Source organism: Alternaria infectoria, assembly GCF_024043175.1.
Source record: "Alternaria infectoria strain BMP 0036 chromosome Unknown scaffold_2, whole genome shotgun sequence".
Classification (NCBI taxonomy): domain Eukaryota; kingdom Fungi; phylum Ascomycota; class Dothideomycetes; order Pleosporales; family Pleosporaceae; genus Alternaria; species Alternaria infectoria.
Genome location: NW_026250691.1, coordinates 226553 through 246174, shown reverse-complemented (window position 1 = coordinate 246174; position 19622 = coordinate 226553). Strand labels below are relative to the sequence as shown.

General features: G+C 52.1%; 5 protein-coding genes across 5 annotated transcripts; 3 read left to right on the top strand and 2 right to left on the bottom strand.

The window, feature by feature from the left end:
* Positions 1 to 2875: 2875 nt before the first annotated feature.
* Positions 2876 to 3880, top strand: J4E92_001536 (uncharacterized protein; the record flags this gene model as incomplete). The annotated part of the gene is made up of 1 exon (XM_051492947.1): positions 2876 to 3880. One exon carries the CDS (start codon positions 2876 to 2878, stop codon positions 3878 to 3880), a length of 1005 nt encoding a protein of 334 aa, XP_051356178.1.
* Positions 3881 to 7924: 4044 nt separating this feature from the next.
* RSM25 (mitochondrial ribosomal small subunit component) lies at positions 7925 to 8753 on the bottom strand (the record flags this gene model as incomplete). The annotated part of the gene is made up of 2 exons (XM_051492946.1): positions 7925 to 8339; positions 8395 to 8753. The coding sequence occupies 2 exons, from the start codon at positions 8751 to 8753 to the stop codon at positions 7925 to 7927; spliced, it is 774 nt and encodes a 257-aa protein (XP_051356177.1).
* A 326-nt stretch (positions 8754 to 9079) lies between these two features.
* Positions 9080 to 10891, top strand: J4E92_001534 (uncharacterized protein; the record flags this gene model as incomplete). Its single annotated transcript, XM_051492945.1, has 1 exon — positions 9080 to 10891. One exon carries the CDS (start codon positions 9080 to 9082, stop codon positions 10889 to 10891), a length of 1812 nt encoding a protein of 603 aa, XP_051356176.1.
* A 1442-nt stretch (positions 10892 to 12333) lies between these two features.
* On the bottom strand, positions 12334 to 13430 carry J4E92_001533 (uncharacterized protein; the record flags this gene model as incomplete). The annotated part of the gene is made up of 3 exons (XM_051492944.1): positions 12334 to 12370; positions 12730 to 13007; positions 13092 to 13430. The coding sequence occupies 3 exons, from the start codon at positions 13428 to 13430 to the stop codon at positions 12334 to 12336; spliced, it is 654 nt and encodes a 217-aa protein (XP_051356175.1).
* Positions 13431 to 17153: 3723 nt separating this feature from the next.
* Positions 17154 to 18045, top strand: J4E92_001532 (uncharacterized protein; the record flags this gene model as incomplete). The annotated part of the gene is made up of 2 exons (XM_051492943.1): positions 17154 to 17536; positions 17589 to 18045. The coding sequence occupies 2 exons, from the start codon at positions 17154 to 17156 to the stop codon at positions 18043 to 18045; spliced, it is 840 nt and encodes a 279-aa protein (XP_051356174.1).
* Positions 18046 to 19622: the final 1577 nt, after the last annotated feature.

Sequence of the window (19622 nt, the reverse complement as noted above, 5' to 3'; positions counted from 1 at the left end):
TTTATTGGTGCTATGAGCGTTTCGGTCGCTGGACCTGAGCGGCAATCGTACCACCAACCCAACAACAGGTGGATAAGCCTACATCGCAAGCGATGCCTTGTTCCAGCGTCTCAAACGTTGAGCCTTTTACAAGATGTACGGCCTTTCGTCGCGTTCTCACATGCGATTTTATCCACGCCATCGGTCGTGTTCAATTCGGACTCACCCAAGACAGCGGTTCCAGGAGTGGGTCACTGCAAGACATGCAGGGGAGATGCAGTTGGGTGCTGCGGCCGGGTTGTTCAATCCCGCAATGCAGAATTAGAATCCTCTACTGGACACCCTCGTCTCTGATGAAAATGCGTCGCGGCCTCGCCGAGATCGAGAGGCTTTGCTTCCTACCGAATACCTCGCCTCTCACAACATCTTGATGCGAAGTTTGATTCCTACCGGTCGCTTCATCTACCAGCATATAGTCCGCGGATCTCGCACGATCGGCTTTCCACAAGTTGCACCATTCGGCGCCTCGACCACTACATGTTAGATTCACATGATCTGGCCCCACGTGCCATCAACCAGGCCAGACACGCGGCAAGTAGATTCAATTCGACGTAGAGCACTGGTTTTGAGAACCAGTCATCGCCGTTCTGGACGACGATCTTTCCGCGGATATACCATATCATGAGAGGGTCGTTCGCCATTGCACGAATGAACTCAAACGCGATCATCATCAATTGGTCATCTATATTCTCATTCCAACTGGTCGTATGGTCTATTCTCTTCCGTTGGTATTCCTTCAATCGGCACTTGATGCTCTCATCACGATCTTCTCTTCTTTCCTCCCGCTCGGCTCCTACAGTCATTGGGGCTGCCTGCTCTTTGGGTGGAGACGCCATCTGTTGTCGCTTGACGATCTACTCCGTCAGATACTGAGATTTTCACAGCGGAAGAAGTCGTCTCGGAACCGTTCTATCGTGCGTCCATACTCGTCTTCCAACACTTCCCTCAACAACCTTCGTTTTGGTGCTGGCTGTCTCACCCAAGGCCACGGTCGCTTGAACGTGTGTGTGGTTCTAGTCGCTTGGTTGCGTTGTCGTGGTTGCCTCGGGTTATCTTTCTCCGCTTTCTTCCTCCTCGGATGGGGCACCGGGTAGCGCAAGCCGCGCATCATGCAGTGCGTTTTTCTAGGTTTGGAAGCGTCGTCATCCCCTCCTGGACGCTCCTTCCCTGATTGAGGCAGGCCGTGAGCAGTACTTCCTCCTGGCTCGCGATCCCGTGGAACATCTTGAGACGATCGTTCCTCGTTCGGCACACCACACTGTGACTTCATAATCGACGGCGGTGACAGATCTTCATGAGAATGATGCAACTCCGGTTTCTTTCTTTGCTTCGTTGCGCAATCCAAAGGCCAAGCTCCCGGCGGCGAAGGCCTCCATCGCGGAAAGAGGAGACCTTCAGGCCATCCCGTCCATGGAGTCTTCTTCGTCCGCCTCCACCTTTGTCTACTTGGGTTGAAACGCTGAGCATCCTGCGTTAGTATGGATTGATAACGATCATCATACTGCGTCCGCAAGTTTGGGTTGACCAATATCTCGTATGCGCGATTGATCTCTTCCATGCGCTGTTGGTCGGTCATGTGTCGAGTGAAAGTTAGAAGGGTATATCTCGTCTTCTACCACAAATACGTCACTTGGCCGTCCTAAAGAGAAGATCGGACTGCGCTCAGAATGCGGAAGCCGTACCGAGACATTGCGGAGGCCTTCCTGGTCCTCATATTGTGCAGGGTGGTCTCAATGCTTGGCCTTTGTGCTTGAATGGAAACCCTTTCAACAAAGAATCTTGTATTCCATCCGTCAACGCGACAATCTGCTTTGTCGCATTATCGCTCTTGTATCAAGCACCAAGTTTCGAGAAGCATCGTCGCACCATCATGGAGGAATACCGGATCCCAGGCTGTCAAAGTGCTGACAGTGTAGACTTCGCGTGTGAAGGATGAACGATTACCTCGCCAGCTTCACTTTCTATAAGCTTGCAGCCTGTGGCATCGCAAAACAGCGGTGTCGCACAGTCGTTGTTCGAGACCCCTGGAACAACCTCGGTCTTGCCACAGCGTTAGTACACGATAAGGAAGCCAAGGCGGTTGAAATGCACCGCTCATTCGACAGATGATCTCTTTCTATCGAATGGCGAAACAGCCAATTTGACTTGCCCGTATGTTGTCTTCCCCGATTCACATGCGATGTCTGCCTGGGCGGCAAGGTAACAATCTTGGTGGCTGCAACAAGCGAGTCAAGCGCACGCAGACATTGCAATGCTGAGAGAGTTTTGACAGCTTCGATGGCTCATCTCGCTTCTAGAAACCAGTTTCGAAATACGCTTCGGCAACAGAACGTTAAGATGCAATGAAATAAGCAAGCAGGGAACCGCGGTCCGTACTGGTGGAATTGCGCGCCAAGCCGATTCCCCCGTATTTTCCCCGCCGTCCGAAGAGGCGATCGAGCCTTCCAGCCACGGGAAAATCTGGGGATGCCTCTTTCCACCACTCAACACCACAACCTGCAGCCACCAGTCTAACGTTGCGCAATACCTGCTGCCGTTCCTGGGGCGGAATGCACGTCCGCCAAGATAGGCCAAGACGAAGTACAGCATCACGGTGATAGACGCAGCATGCACTTGCGCGAGTGGGAGTTTTTCGAGCCTGTACGACGATGCGCCATCAGCCATTTTGCCGGAAGAATTGCGATGATGGGCGCCTCAAAGCCTGGAGGCCGACTACATGGCCATCTACTGGCTCTTTGATTGCCGACGCTCGAAAAGGCAGGATATAAAATGTAAGTGATATCGCTGGTTGATCGGCATCAGATCACGCAAACTCATCTGCATCTTCTACCTCAAGATGAAGCTCTCAATTCTATCACTCCTTTCCCTCACGCTATGTGCGACTGCAGCTCCTGCAGGGGCTGACTTTAACCTCGTCGGTTTCGCCAAGGACAACCCAATTGGACCAACCACTGGTGGTGCTGGCAAAAATGGCAAGAGCGTTACTGTTCGGACGGTCGCCGAGTTCATCAAAGCTGTGAACGGCAGCGAGCCAACAGTCATTTACGCCAAGGGCAACTTCAACCTCACATCAAGAGTTCAAGTAGGGTCGAACAAGTCTCTCATTGGAATGGGCAAGGGAGCTCAAATCACTGGCTCGGGTCTCAACATCTTCAACAAGACCAATGTCATCATTCGCAACTTCGGGTTCACAGCGATAGACGACGACTGCATGACGATTCGCAACAGCACCCGCGTATGGATCGACCATAACGAGTTCACCACTGGCAACTTTCCTGCTCTAGGCCCTGATGCGTACGACGGCCAAGTAGACATCATCCGCGCCGCAGATTGGATCACAGTCTCATGGAACTACTTCCACGACCACTGGAAGAGCTCTCTCGTTGGCAACAGCGACGCTCTCAGGGATGTGGACCAAGGTCACCTCCACGTCACCTACCACCACAACTACTGGCGTAATGAGGGCACCCGTGGCCCTGCCGGTCGTTTCGGCCACCAGCACATCTACAACAATCTCTACGTCGACTTCCTGTACCAAGCCATCCACTCACGCAGCGACAACCAGGTTCTTGTTGAAGGCAACGTCTTTAAGGGCAAGACACGCGAGGCTCTCAGCACATACGGATTGGTCATCCCGGAGGACAGTCCCAACACCAGCCCCGATGGCGACTTTGAAATCGACGGTTTCGCGAACCTTGGTGCAAAGAACGACTTTGGAAAGGCGACTGTCAATATCACTCAAGTTGGCAACTTCACCAAGGCTCCTTACAAGTACAAGCTTACTAAGCTCAAGGAAGTGGAGAAGATCGTGAAGAAGGGCGCTGGTCTTGGCAAGATCTGAGCGGCATCGTAATAGCAAGAGCAATATATAAAGTAGTCGTGCTAATAGTAATGTTATTGTTTAGTCCCCATGCCCCGCTTCTTCTCTCCTTCCATCTCTAATCCCACTGACTAACCACAACATCCCACCCCACCGGAAACTTCCCCCTCTCCTCCTCCCGTATCCCCTTCAACTCCAGCCGCGGCACCCCACCTCCTCCCTCACCACCCCCTCTCCCCAGAAACTCAACAAAGCAATCCCTCAACTCATCCGGCATAGGCAGCACCGAAACCACCTTATCAGGCTCACACCCAATCATCACCGCCTCAACAGCCAACCTCCTCACCCCCGTCAACCCACTCTCCCCCAAAACCTTCATCCAATGCTCAGGCACACTATCATACTCCCCCAGCCCCAGTTCCCCGGTATCAAACACCACCTCATCCGGCCCCGGATACCTAATCCATATCTCCACATTCTTCACCCGCGCACAATTCCTCGCTCCGATTTGTTGTTCGAACAAGGGGAGTTGGCCTGGGTGTGGGAAATTGAAGGTGTTGGTGCCGTAGAGGGTCAAGCCGGCTTCGGACGAGATTTGTCTGGTCGTGCGGAGGAGGGAGGGGGTTGGTGGTTTTGGGGGACGGGCAGTGGGGGTGTGCCAGTAGCCCGGGGAGGGCAAAATGGATCCGATGGAGATGGGGGTGGGGAGGGTGAGGGCGGAAGTGTAGATTTTGTCGCGGAGTTCGCGGGGGAGGTTGAGGAACGTTGTGGGTGACTTGGGGGTTGGTGGGGTGGGGGTGCGTGGCATCTTTTGGGAGGCGTGAGTGGTGTTGTGGAGGGTTGTTGCTGGGAGTGAAGGGATGGTGTTGGATCAGAAGTGCGGTCAGTGGTTCCTTTGAGTGTGCGGCTGTCTGTTTCGGTCTGACGTCAGGCACTCTTTCAGGCCAACCGCGGGACCGGAGTACATCCTGCGCTAATCATTATCAGATACCATTGGCCGACGCATAATATTCAATCCAACACTCATCGAAAGCTTAGCTACGACGCACTATGGCGTTGTCAGCACCGAAGCATTAGCACGACACCGAGACACCATGTTGCATCGATGAGAGAATGGGAACCATGAAGCAGCTGAAGAGCCATTTTGCAAACACTGAGACCGCGCCCGCTCGCTCAAAAGGACATGGAGGTAAGCGATGTCAAGCCGACGAATCCAAATCACGCTTCGATGCAGCCTGCGACCCGGGAATGTGGTGCTAGCGTCTAGGCACGCATATAAAGGCCTCTTTCTCCTGGACCTTCTTCCTTCCTTCTATCCACATCTTTCCGTACTCTTTTCCAAAACAGCAAAGCTTCTCCCACATGGTTTTCCGGTTCCAATTATTCCAAAACAAGTACAGATACTCTGCATGTGTCACAGCTTCAAAAACTTAGGAAAAATGCCTTTCTGTGTTCTTGGGAACGCAACTCCAAAAGTCGCTCAGGAAAAAGATATGTGATCTCTGTCTTACGATCTTCAGCTATTTCCTACGGAGATTTTGTCGCGTATAAAGACCTCTTCTCACCAGCACCCTCTCTTCTCATACCTTCACCTTCCAATCTTATAACCCAAAACACGGACTATCGAAACTTATGTCTTTCTGGTTTGGACGGTCTCAAAAACACGATAGTCACAAGGCATGCCTTCAGAAAACCTTCGGAGAGCATAATCATGTGTCCGCGAAGGGTTGCTGTCCTAGAAGACATTCCCAACAATACATGATCTCTGCTAGGCCCTTCTTTGATCATAAACGCTGAGGGTCTGGGTTCATGTCGGTGCCCCAGAGGCGACTCCACTCTTTTCAATTTTTCAAATTCATGCGAAGCGATAACATGCGTCTTTCCCTGGCGTATATAAATACATCGCTTACGATTGTTCTGCTCTCTCTTTACTGATTATCCTGTCGTCACTTGCTCCAAAACGCACATGCTTATGCGGTATGTCTGAGTGTCTTCTCCCCTTCTGAAAACCGATGATCTCATCTTCATGGAAGCTGCCCTTCGCGGATACCTCAGAACAACCTAGGAGATCAAAGTTCGAAAATCGGCATCATGGACAATATGAGAGCCTGTGCGGAGTGAGGTCGACGCCAATGTCCAAAAGCCAACGCGATCGCAACCGATGCTTCTGTGAAAAAGGAAGGTCGATAGACAGCAGAGCGGCGGCTTTTGCATCAGCGTAATCCACAGCTTCACCTGCGAGCTATAAAAGTCCTGTCTTGCGGCTTCACTCCTTGTCTTCTACCTACCACCTTCAAAAACTCGCGTTTCTCGAAAATGGCGATGGAGACATCGATGTGCTGCCTGGCGTCGACTTCAAATACATCAACCGAAACGGCATGTTTGCCTGTGCTGGAGAACTTTTACATCGTTCTACTCGACTCTTTGACCCAAAATTCCAGTCCCGTTCTCTCATGGAGTTTGCCGGTTGCTTCGAAACAAAACCAGATGCGAAATGCAACATGAGCGTCCTGGTTCTAGCATTTTGCGTCAGAACACTGAGTGCCTCGCTACATGGATTACAAAAACAGAAGAGCAAGTTTCATGCTGGGGTTGCTGGCATATAAATAACAGGAGCTCCTCTTCACTTCTCCTCTCTATCACTCCATCGCCTGGGCGAGATTTCCAAAAGATATGAACCGACTCGCGATGTCCTTCTTCTCCGGGCTTTCGAAAACTGTTCAACGACATTTGCAATGGCTGCGAGCTACCAAAGAGGTTGAGGAGATTCCCGGATGTGGAAGAGACGACCGCGGAGATTCCGACTGAAGAAGATCTGATGTCGAGAAAGACACAGAGAGGTCACTCATGTTCGGACAGTGTAGGTCCAGGATGTACCAAAACATCGACTACCAAGGACTATGTGTCGTTGTGGAGCACCGAGGAGTCAAAATGCTTAAGGAAGCTGTTCATGTCTTTGAAAGCCGACGTCAAAATCAAACATGTGCCGCTCCTCTGGGCCTGGTAACAATGGGTATAAATACCACGGCATTCCGGCTCTTACTCCTTCATGACACACTTCATTTCCAAAGCCAAAAACACCAGGCGAAGTTGCTGATGGTGTCGTTCGCCTCTTCCTCCAAAAAGGATACAAGATCGAACATATGTTTGAGCCAACCGAAGCGATTCCACCGTATCAAACGCCATTCTTTCTGGCAGGACCACTAAAAAAGAGATCTCCAATATTCGATGTTTCGTTCCGGTCTCGCCTTTAATGTAGACTTTCTTTGAACAACCGATTCAAAAAGAGTGACAGGAAAGTAATGGCTGCGCGAGAGACACCCAGTCTGGTGTATGATATCAAACACGGTTTAGCAGGCTTTTATGTCTGTTCCCGCCCCGGGCTTTGGGGTATAAAACACTCTTCCCACTCTTGGAAGTTCTTCCTTCCTGTGTTCCACTCGACAGAGTATATTCTCCAAAACTCGACACCCTTTGGCCCCATGTCGTCTCTTCGGAGTGACCAAAATCCAATTGGACCTCGTCTATGGCGGTCGCGGCTCTTCGAAATTCAAATCAATTCGTGATATGAGATCCGGGCTAGCAGCTGGAATTCATGAGTGCTCAGAGACATGTCTGGTGGCTCGCTTTCGCCGTTGAGATATAAAACTTCTTCTCTACGGTGATTCTTTGTACTTCAAATCTAGAGATTAGTACCGTATGTTCAAAATCATTCGTCCAACAGCTCATGCTGTTTTCTGGGGTTCGTCCAAAAACAAAATTGCCAAAATTAAATGACTCCTCCGCCTGGGGTTTGCCAAAATATACTATGGAAGAAGTGATGAGATGAAGCAGATGCAAAATTCCGTCATGCCTTGCGAGAATCGACATTGTTGACTCTAGGAGCCTGTATGCTGCCGCGGTCATCGATACTGGTGATGATCAGCGTCATCGCAATGCCATCAATGCCTTCCTCATGCCCACGTATTCCCATTGTCCAGACAAGGCTTGTCTCATATCCATTGAATTGTCCCTATCGTAATCGTAATCTACACAAAATATACAACATCTCGCCCACCCACATCCCTACGCATGCGCCGCCACACCCCCCATAGGCCTCATCCCCTGCGGATTATTCGGCGCAGACGGCTGAATCTCCTGCACCGCCTCATCATACTCCGCGGTACTCATCTCCGCGGCATCCCCCAACCCCTCATCCTGCTGCCCACTAAACATCTGGGCGCGCATACTCTGCTCGTCCTCGATCTGCTGGGCAGCCCACGCCTTCCAGTTCTCCCACGTGCGGTCTTCGAGCTCCATCCCGATTTCAAGGGGCCCTTTGCCGAAGTAGGCGCCGACGTGCAGGGCTTCTTCTTTGGCGATGCGTTGGCGGATTTCGGAGAGGTGGCGGTGTTGGTAGAATTCGCGGCGGGCGAGGTCGTAGGCGGAGGACTTGGAGAGGGAGGCGTGCTTCATTAGCCACATTTGGCGTTGGACGACGCTGGGGGGGTGTTAGTATGGGTGTGGTGTAGTGTGGTGGATGGGGGTTTGGGTACCTTTCACCGTCTAATTGCTTTCCTGGCTGGACAATCTTGCTCCAGTCGTATTTCTTGGAGTCGTTCCCGCTGTCTTCTACGACTAGCCTTGGCCGTGCCAGTTCCCATGGGTGGTCGCCGAAGAATTCTGAACGCAGCTTGTCTTCTGGGTATGCGATGGGTAGAGGTTGGAATAGTTTGCTGGCTTTCCGCGCCTTCCGCATCTTGGGTATGCGCAGGACTGGGCGGGCGAGTGTCTCGCCGGGCGGTATGTTTCCGACGACGTCGTACCATTGCGGGAGGTTGGGTTCGCGTTTCGAGTCGAAGAGGGCTTTCGCGGTCTGGCGCACCCGCATCGGGCGGAAGTCGTAGCGGCCCATGGCGGGCGGTGTGTTGTTTTATATAATCAGATGTGTTATCGCATCGGCGGGGATTCCGAGGGGAGACGGAGGGTGTAGCAGCAGGTCGGGCGGCGCAATTGGTCGTGTGGTGGATATTGGGGTTCTTGCCCGCAAAGTCCGCAACTCCGCCAAGACTTCGCGACGCCGAAATCTTTGGAGAGTATGACCGCGACACTCGGCACCCGCCACAATTATCCTCCCACCCAGGCAGCTCTTCGCTGAGCTCCCCGTATTCAATTGCACCCGAAACCCCCCAAATGGACACCGTCTGAACTGGCTCCCTCTGACACAATGCTCGACCTCTCATGTCCCTCTTCCGCACCCTCGACCGGACCTCTGCAGTCTCCAATACCGCCCATGCTCGCCCCTTCCTCACCTTCCTGTACCCGAATTCCGAGAAGAATACACCAAAGAGGAGGTTCAGCAAGAAGGCGGTAGACAATGCCCCGTTATCCGATAGGCCGTCTGCTCGCATGGACACTTTCTTCATCCAGGCATTGGTGCGGGCCGGGTCGTGCCCAAAGCATGCGAAACACATACATACCCCGCGCGACGTAGCATCGCCGACACCAAAACATCAGACATCACGGAGGAAGAGCACGTGGTCGAAGTCGGAGAAGAAGTTGGATATTTTCCCCGAGCGCAAAGGGCCGCTCAAGAAAGTCAAAAACTTCGCCGAGAAGGAGCTGCAGGCCTTGGTGGACTACTATGGCATGGAAATCGATACCCGGCCTGAAGCAGATGTTCCTGACGAAGGGAAGCTGGTTTGGAATGTTGGCGATGACCACGAGCCCTGGCCTCTACGTGAGCCAGCAGATGCGCTGCATATCAAGAAGTTAGAGGATCTGCTGAAGGATGATGAGTCGCCGCACGATGAGGTCTTTGATACGTACAAGAAGCTGCAGTCCCCAGGAGTCGTGTACCTTACTACCATGACTATTCGAGCGCTACTGCACCATCTCGCCATTGTCGAACGCGCCACACCCATCGCAGCGCAACGGTTCCTCTCGGTACTTGACGATATGAAGACGGCGCATATACACATAGTTCGCTCAGAGTGGACATCGGCCATACATTTGACTGGACGCGCCATGGGGACAGTATCCGACGACGACCTACAAAACACCCTTCGCATTTGGCAGGACATGGAGCACCGGGCCGGTCTAAAAGGTGGATATGTCACATTCAACGTGCTCTTCAACATTGCTGTCAAGGCGGGCAAATACACACTCGCCGAGACCTTCATGAAAGAGATGCAAGCCCGAAAGCTGCCCATGCACCGCCACTACCGCGTCGCACTCCTCTACTACTACGGCGTTCTCCAAAACGGCGATGCGGTCCGGAAAGCATATCTCGACCTCGTCTCCGCCGGCGACATCGTAGACACCGTCGTCATGAACGCCGTCATAGCATCTCTAATGCGCGCCGGCGAGCCCTCAGCCGCTGAACACGTCTTCGAGCGAATGAAGCGCCTCCATGCCCAGCGCAGCGCCACAGCCCGCGGCCACGTCTTCTTCAACCGCACCTGGCGCGACCGCCGCGTGCTAGGCATGAAATTCCGCGACGAAGCGCGACGCCTAAAGAAAGAAGGCGGAGACGAAGAGCTAAAACAACTCCAAGACCTCGCGCCCATAGGCCCCGATTCACGCACTTATGGGATATTGATACGACATCATGCAGCTGTAGCCGGCAACATCGACCGCGTCAACGAGCTTTTGCAAGAAATGAAATACAACTCCGTTTCTCTCGACGGCACAATCTTCATCGTCATTTTCCACGGTTTCAACTCCTTCGGCGGCGTTAGATACTCCTCCTGGACGCTCTCCCGCCTCGAGAAGATCTGGACCCAGTATCTCAAAGCGCTCAACAGCGATCATATGGAGCGGACTTGGCTGTCTAGTCTGGCTGTCATTGCGGCGCTCCGTGCATTCGGTCGATGCGCAACCCCCGAACGCATACTCAAGGCGTGGGAAGAGATTCGCGCGTTGTGGCACCCCGATGAACGGGAACTGGAGGCTGCGTTGGCGGTGCTGAGGAGACTTGTGCCGAGTCGGTTGGAGGGGGGGTTGGATGAGGTGGCTAGACCGGGGTTCTTTGACGGGAGGAGGCCGTCTTGAGACTTATTTGTTCTGTATCAACAGTTGTGTCGTTAATGTAAGACGCGTTCTGTATCACTGTTCTTTTTTTGGCCTGTAAATACATCCGCTGCTATCCAACTGCGAGGCACGTGTATGTGCATTTGGAATATGTCTCCGTATCCATCGCTGGAGTTACGGCAGGATAGACGGGGATGGGGTGGCTAGTGTATCATCATTATTGTACCATACCATCCCGTACCCTACTTCTTACTCCAACACCTCAATCATCCAAACAATCTACCCAGCCCAAAGGTAACCTAGCATTATCCTGCCTATCTTACCATGCTTTTCTCTTACTACGTTCGCGCAATCTTAGATTAAAGGAAATGTGACAGGGATATATTATGAAGAAAATGCACAAGGATCTGCCTGTGTGGTCGGGGCCCGTCATCTCCGGTTCTTTGGAGTGTATATCGGGTTACCTACTTCAGGCTATTTAGATCTACTTCGGTGGACTTGGGGCTTGGCACGGGTAGATTGGTTAATTTAAGTACACTGCGTGGGATGGCGTGGATTGGGGATAATTTCGGGGGAAGGTATTGGTGGGCATGGGAATGTGGAAATGCGATTTTGGGGGGCATGGGGGATGGAGGATGAGGGATGGGGGTTTTTTGGTGTTGGTTTCGTTGGACGAGGGTCATTCGGCTGGGTCAAAAAGGTTATCTAGCTGGGCAACAAGAACGCAAGGTATTAAGAATTATAAAAAAGGCAGATTTGTAGAGAAGGTTCTCTTCTATAATTTGGGTCTTTAGGAATTTTAAAAACCTTGCTTTGTTGTTGCGCAAAATAGCTTTAAAAAGGTAGAGTTACACCTAGCTAGATAACTTTTTGACCTAGCCGAATAACCCTCGTTGTTTTGGTGATGGTGGTGGGTTTGCGATTTCGATTGCTGCTATTTGGAGTAGTCGTTCTGCTAGCGTCGGTGTTGGATAGTGCTTGGTGGTTGGTGTGAGGCTGTTCAGGTAGTTGTGTTGCTTCGTCGCGGGGGCGTAGATAAGAGTCGGGGTTTGTGAAGTTGCGCTCGCATTGGTGTTGGTTGGTAGTTGAACTGTGAGGCTGCATCGAACGTCATGCTGCTTCGTCTCGTGGTTGTGTGTAAGATTGCATGATGAAGAAAATGCGGCTTTGACTCAGACTGAGGCTCGGTCATGGTTTGGGCTGTCTATTGAAGTTGTCCTTTGATCTACGGAAGAGTTGAAGGCTGGCATGTTTTGTTGGCCTGAGTCTTTGTCGCTGTAGTGAGTTGTCTATGGCCGCAGAGAAGAGAAAGGATCTCTGGTCTAAGTCAAAGACACGTTCTCTTCGTGGTTATGTCAAGGTGCACCTACACACTCTGATATCTGTGCCTATATTGAAGGATCGGTTGACGCTTCTCTTCCTCCGTCAACATGCTCCACCATCGAAAAGAGTAAGAAATAGAGTTAAGACCCCAATGACTTTTCCTGGGGTTCCGCATGCCTAGATCAACCATGCGCTTGTCATCCCAAATAGCAAACCCATATTTACGCCAGGTCTGAAAGGGGTACCAAAGCCTGAGAAACATTCCATAAAGCCAATCATCCTTTGATGTCATGGCGCACCAAAAGCGGTACGCCCATGTAGTACAGTTGAATTTGTCTGCACCCTGATTGAAGACGTCCTTGTTCATCTCGAAATAGAGCGGCTCGGCACAGTAACACCTCGACACAGCCCCTTCAACCCAACGTATTGTTGGCAAACTATAAGCGTTGTGGTGATCAGCTTCCACAGAAGTAATTAACCCAGAGGTGACTGCACCGAGAAAATCGCAGGCGGTAAAGATCATCTCCTGTTCGTACCCCATTATATCGTAAAAGTCATCCGCGCTGCTCTGGGACAACGCGTCAATTTCCTGACTCGACCAGATGGCATCCAGGCGGCCCTTATGACCGGCGCCCTGGAGTTCCAGCAAGAACTGCAGTCGCCAGAATGTTTTCATCATGCGCTGCTCCTCCACCCACGAGGGCGGTCCGGTCTCCTGTGGAATATAGTCCTTTTGACTCTCGGCGTTTTCGAATTCCTCTTGGTGTGTACGGCCAGGCCCCCGGCCCAATTTGATGAGTGTAGAGGGCCTTAGCTGCATAGATTTTCGTATCAAATGCTCAAGGCAGGCATGGGACCAGGCATGCACGTTCGCGGCGCTGGTGAGCAAGGAACGTACTGCCGCGGCAGCTTCGTCTCGTCCAGACGAATGTATGTTTTCGGTGGCGAAAACCCAGTCAGCTTCAGCAATAGTTTGGGCCTCGGGCATGGATGCGAAGAAGTCTGAAAACCGTGCTTTGAGAACCGCGTCCATCAGGCGACGCGTCCGCAAGGGAACGGTAGCCTCCAGGACCTCTTCCAAAATTTCGAGCGGATATCTGTCGAGCACTCTGCCCATAGCGGGCGACGCGTGGGCCAGGTTCCGTAGGGAAAAAGGGTTCGGAGAGAGTTTGATGATCTGCAGCCTGAGCTCCTCGGGGAGTTGACCGAATGGGTCTTGTTGAGTATTCGCTGTCATCGTCGTTTGTAGTGCTCTTGGTACCTAGGTATTGCTTTCAATGGGAGGGTCTGGAGAGAAGAAGAAACCGCGAACTCGACAGAAATTATGTGCGCCTGCTCACTCTACTTCCTTCGCCTCGCGTACTAGCCTCATTCGGTCTCACGTGCACACGACTGTGCCGCTCAACCGCATACCTGAACAACATTCAGCAACGTCCCTCTCGACGATGCCCAAGCCCCGCCCATTAGCACTGCCAGGTCGCCGGCTTCAGTCGGTCTTCGCGCCGAGGCTTCTTCGCAACCATGCCTCTCTCCACGATTGTTCGTTTCTCCATCTCGAGACCTGCGCCTAGAATTATCAACTTTCCTACTACGAGCATCGCCACCGGATTGAACGCTCATCGCAGTTTCCATGGGCGATTTGGCGCTACAGAGTTGCAGTCAAATGTCTTACGCAGACTTCGGTACGACCGCGATGTACAAGTACTGCTTAGAGAGCCTGCCCAACATCGAAGCCTGCATATCTTCGTACGGGACCGAGCTTCCGTGGTCCAGTCGTTCAGTTTGTTTTCGTATTGGAATTACCACTTGCGCCTTCGGTAGGTCAGCCCATGGACCCAATTTCGCCCACTTGGACTGATCATGTAGAGTTGCGCACCTCTTGTTTGTCAGACAGAGCGACATTCTCACCTCTGAACTACAACTCCATTACCCTCACCCAACACCAAGAGAACAGGAATGTTTGGAGTGTACTTATATCGCTCTGCAGATACCTAGATCGTTCAGTATCCTGGCTTTCTTCAATGGCGCGTCTTACACTATCTCACGTGTAGATATCATCCGAATCTCGGATGCATGTTTTGCCCTGCGACACGTCAAGTCCAGCATGCGGACGTACCCATCGGATATCCTAACGCGGGTCGACCCAACGATTAGGGTAGTTCTGAGCAGCCTCGAGAGTATGCTGATATCATACCAAGACGACCTTGCGGTAAGAGGCGAACTCGCCGATGTTGCGCCTGAGGAGCTTCCCAGTCTGACCAAACAAACCCTGAAGATCGTGGTCGATTTTTCCGAGTTCTATATGGGAAGTAAAACGTGGCTGGCTGCGGAACTACCAGTTCATGATGCTACGAAGATAACTACAGCTCTGCATCGACATCTCAAAACATGCGTTTGTTGGTTCAAATGGATGGAAGACATTGGAGCTCGAAGAGTCGGAATTCCGACACAAGAACGAAGAAGTTCCATATATGGAACCATCCGGGATGCTAGGGGGTGGCAGACGCGCTCTATAAAGGAAGGCCAGCAGGTACTCCGTCTCCTCGATAGATGTTCTTCGACGCCGGGAGTTGAACACGTTCGGGCTGAGGTCACTAAAATCGTGGATATGCACAAAAGACTCCTCGAGAATTATTGACAACCCCTGCATTATTGCGCGAGAGCATAGAAACGCGATGTACCTGAACGATTGCTCGGCTCGCGAGATATAGTACTTCAGTGGGGTTTCCGCACAGTCGTCGGGCCGCTGAGGGTTGGAACCAGCGTATCTGAATACATGCAGCAGTGGTGAAGGGTCAAGTGGGCGGGCGCGTCCTGGGTATATGCTGGTATTGCATCGACAACAATGATGGGAACGATTGAGAGCCGATGCTTGCCGGCCGCACCTCATGTCTCAGGGACCAGACCAGCCCGACACTTCCATATAGCTGCTTTTGATATTACCGAGCAACGCCATCAGTTGGGCGAGCACCAAGGCCTACCTTTCCGGTTCTCCGAAATGTGTGAAGAAACGCGATGTGGTGGCACGTGATGAAGAAAGATGGAAAATCGGCACGAAGTCGGTGCCTCCACATCCCGCGTCTCCGATGCCAATGCCAATTTTGGTCCCTTCCATCTCTTCAGCCTCAATATTTGCATGGCAGCCATACATCTGGTATGCATGTGAAAGTCATCTCGCCATTCTTCCTCCTTCAAGCGACCTCGGGACGCAGGATCTCTTCGCGTATCGTCGTGACGCATAGACACACGAGATTCGGCGTTGTTTGCCGCCAATCTCGTCACGGTTGCACCAGAACAACAGGGACGCCGCGTCGGAGGATCCATCGAAGGAACACGATGGCAAGTGTGTCATGTCGCGAATCCGAGGATCCTGCACCGATACATATACATAGCATTGTTGTTGACCTTGCCGATTAGTCGGGATCCCAGCACAAGAGATGAGACACAATCCTGCGCCGATCGATTGCGATTAGCGCGACACCCAAAGAAGAACGACGAGATGAATCAGCGAGTCATCTGGCGTCGGAGGCTAACGATTGGCCCGGAAATTTCACCCTGGCCGTGTTTGAAGATCTGTGGCGGCTGTCCCTGTGTGCAGGATTAAACTGGTGATGATATCAATGGCCAGTGCTCTTTGCGAAGGATCCAAGGTTCCGCAGGGGAATGCGCATTCCAGCCAATCTTTGCGTTTGCTTCAAAACCTCGAATGATTGCGGCTGTCTACTTGCGAGTACCTGAACCTCGAACCTGCGTTCGTCGTGCTCGGCAGACGGCAGATATTGACATGTCACTCCTGGTACCCTTGTACATATACTGGAGTCAGGGGCGATGAGGCGTAACAGCCCCGAAAAGTCCACACTGCCACGGGACGTGGGATGGAGGCGTCGAAGCAAAGAAGGACCTCGACTTCTGTCCTTTTGGAAGAACAATTACAGCAAGAGGTAACGGGGTGGTGTATGGAAGCCGGGTACCGCACACATGGACAGTTTAAAAGCAACACCAGCGCTCACCGCCGTGGAACCTTCTCTCGCGCGCCGCACGCGCAGCCCGTGGCGCGATCCCTCAGGCCAGAAATCCGGCGTCCAGAAAGCGTTTCTCCCAGCGGTACCCCTGCGTAAAGTTTGGGCGAGGACCTGTCAAATGCAAGCATCCGCAAATCGCAGTTCGCTTATCAGCTAGCGTTGAGCCTCCAACACGTCTCCACCTGCGTTAGTCTTGCGTGGACGGCATGAACCCAGCTTGGCAACGGCCCTGAATCGTCAACCGTAGCCTCGTGGGAGAAGGCGGCAGACAGTATCCTGTCAGTCATTAGGGCTTGCGTACCCGCCCTGCGGCGTGGGTCGTTCGCCAACCTTATAGTTTCTGCATCTTTCAAAGCAGCGCCGGCGCTGGCGTTCCACTTTACTCAGGTACGACGTTCTTCACGATGTCGACATGGGAGCAAATGTACACCGATATGGTGCTGCATGCACCGGATCCAGATGAGGAGCTGCCCTTGTCGAATCGCAGGGCGACGATGTTCGGCACTACGCTCACTTTCTTGGTACGATGTCGTGATATATCTCGATGTATCATCCGCTAACCTCACAGATAGATCATAGCATGGTTTGCGGTTTTCTTTCGTCTGTATGTCCGCATCAGAGTCGTCAAGGAATTGGGCTGGGATGATGCGTTTGTGTTCCTTGCTCAGGTACGTTCACCGTTGACAGATTTTACGCGTTTGACATGCAGCTAACTCAATCTAGTCGTTGAACACGGCAGCCACCGTCGTAATGTGTTTTTGTAGGTGGTCCTCCATGCTTACGATATGATCTCAACTAATATGAGTAGCTGTCAAGCAAGGACTAGGTGAGCACATGTTGTACATTGGCTACAACCGTCTAGTAGAATATCTGAGGGTATGCTTATTCCTCAACTGTGTGATGCCACTTGCTAACCAAGCCAGTTGTACTACTTCGAAATGGCCATATACGTCACCAACTGCGGCGTCATCAAGATTGCTCTCTTGCTCCAGTACCTCCGCATTTTCAAGGCTGGACTCATGCGATGGATTTGCATTGGCCTCCTCGTCGCTGTGACTCTTTGGGGTATCGCCTTTTCGATCACCGCATGGTTTCCTTGCTTTCCAGTGCGAGGGTACTGGGACCGCACAGTATCTGCGAATTGCTACGGCTTCGGACTCGGAGACCTTGATAGCTTCATCGCTACGTACAAGGCGCAAGCGGCCACCAACATGTTGTTCGATATCTCCATCTTCATTGCGCCAATGGTGTTGTTCAGAACACCAAACCTGCGATCCAAGAACGTGTTCGCAATGGCTGGCGTGTTCACTTTTGGAGCTGTGTAAGTCGCTCATGCCACCCGGCCCAAGCATTCCATACTAACACGATCACAGCGTTGTCGGAACATCAGTCTGGCGACTCCACGGCATCGTCGAAACCAAAGGCGCAACCTATCCCTACGTCGACTACACCTGGTGGTCGCCAACTCTGATCATCCTCACCTGCCTCGAAATCGACCTCGCCATCATCTGCGCCTCCATGCCGATTTTCTGGCCCATCATCGAGAAGTCGCTCAGCGCCATCTTCGTCAGCTACGAAGTCCAGGTTGTGGAGGAGCGCGTCGACGACTATGGTCTTACCTATGAGCTGGAGCACATGAAGGGGGATGACAGGCCATGCAGCATAAAGAGCAGCGGGACGAGCACACAAGAGTTGACGAATGACGATGAAGAGTCACATCCGAGGAGACCACAATTCACGGTGGGCTTTGATCCTCTGAGTGAGGAACAAAGAAACAATGGGTTGAGTACGAACGTTCAGTCGACAGCTCAGTCGAAATGGCAGCTCTAGATGGTCATGCATATACATCTCAAACCCAATAAAAACACATGCAAACAATCACGTAGTCGCAAAACGCATACTGATCGTAATAGCAATGGAACTGACACTATCTTCTCAGCAAAACCTCCCTCTACTCAACCCAACACCCACGCATCACAACCCTACGTCATCCCAACTCCCCTTCGGCCCGCCATCCACTTCACCTCACCTCCCGCACACCTATGCACTTGCCCCAAGGAACCTCCCTGCGACTACCACCTCACCCCACAGCCTTGAAACACAAAACCACCGAAGACATCTGTTCGGCCTCATATGTACGCACAGTATTACCACCCTGTCCACCCCACGCAGCTGTTACTGCCGAACGAAAGGTAACACTACTGTCATTGAATCGCGAAGCGCAAACGTCAATGTCACAAAGTACCACCGGGCATAGCGACACTAGTCGCGCGTCTAGATCATCTGTGTCGCACGCTACATGCCGGTGTAACTAATCTGGGCAATCCATCTCCGTGGGGGCGCTGCTGTGATAGCATGCCAGGCACAGTGCAGTCAAAAAATTCTCCGGGCCTTTAGTGGAGTGCACGTTGATTGCGCGCAGTTGTGCATGAGTAGAACGTGGTCATGTGGATGATGGGATTACGGGGGCTGGGGGCTGGATTGTCGGGGATGTGATGCGTGTTGCATGTGAGGCTGAAGGTCCGAAAAGATGGCCATGGATAAGGATAGACTGGATGGTGCGTTGCGTGAGACGGGAGGGGAAGGGTGGAAGGTGGGAAAGTATGGCGGTAAGCTGGGAATTGTGCTTCGGGGAGGTGAAGTCGGTCCGATCGGAGGTTTATCGATAATGAGATGTTGATTGATGGATGGGCGATCTGGTGTGACGCGCAGAGCTTCAGCTGAGATGGAGAGGTGGGTGGGGAGAAGGTGTGGCGAGATTTTTTGGGTGTTGGAGAGAGTGGTGTCGGGAATAGTGAGAGGGTGCATAGGTGGATGGTGATGGTGTGCAAGATTTGCCGAACTATACTTCTTTTTATGTTGTTGACCTCGCCATCGTCTACGGGTATTGGCCCTTCGCTATTTGTAGTCTTCAGTGTCGCAGCCTTCAAGTCCAAAAATCTCTGGATCTTGAATCATCTGTTTCTCGTCTCATTTCCCGGAAGGTCTGCCCACACGTTCGAAAACTCTCCACAACATGAGCGTGTACTTCGAAGATCTCTACAGCTCCATTATCCTCAAAGATATTGGCTGAACATTCCCCTGGACCTACGCTGATCTTCACATGAAGAACTCAACCACTTCCCAATATCACCACCACACATTACCCCGAAACCCAAACGTCGACGTTAGAGCAGGCTGCCTTAGGCGAGCACTTTCCGGTGCGATATTCATATCCAGGACCAGTCAAACGTTAGTGCATTGCGCCGTTGAGAAGCTAGTGGTTAAATGGGTGTGTAGTGGTTTGAAGAGACGATGGTTTTAGCTTTCGTTGCTTTTACCACGTGCAGCCCTGAACTTGCTTTTTGCTGATCTTGATGTGCATCACCCGCACTCCCGGCAAATGTGAAATGGCGAAGCTTATTTGC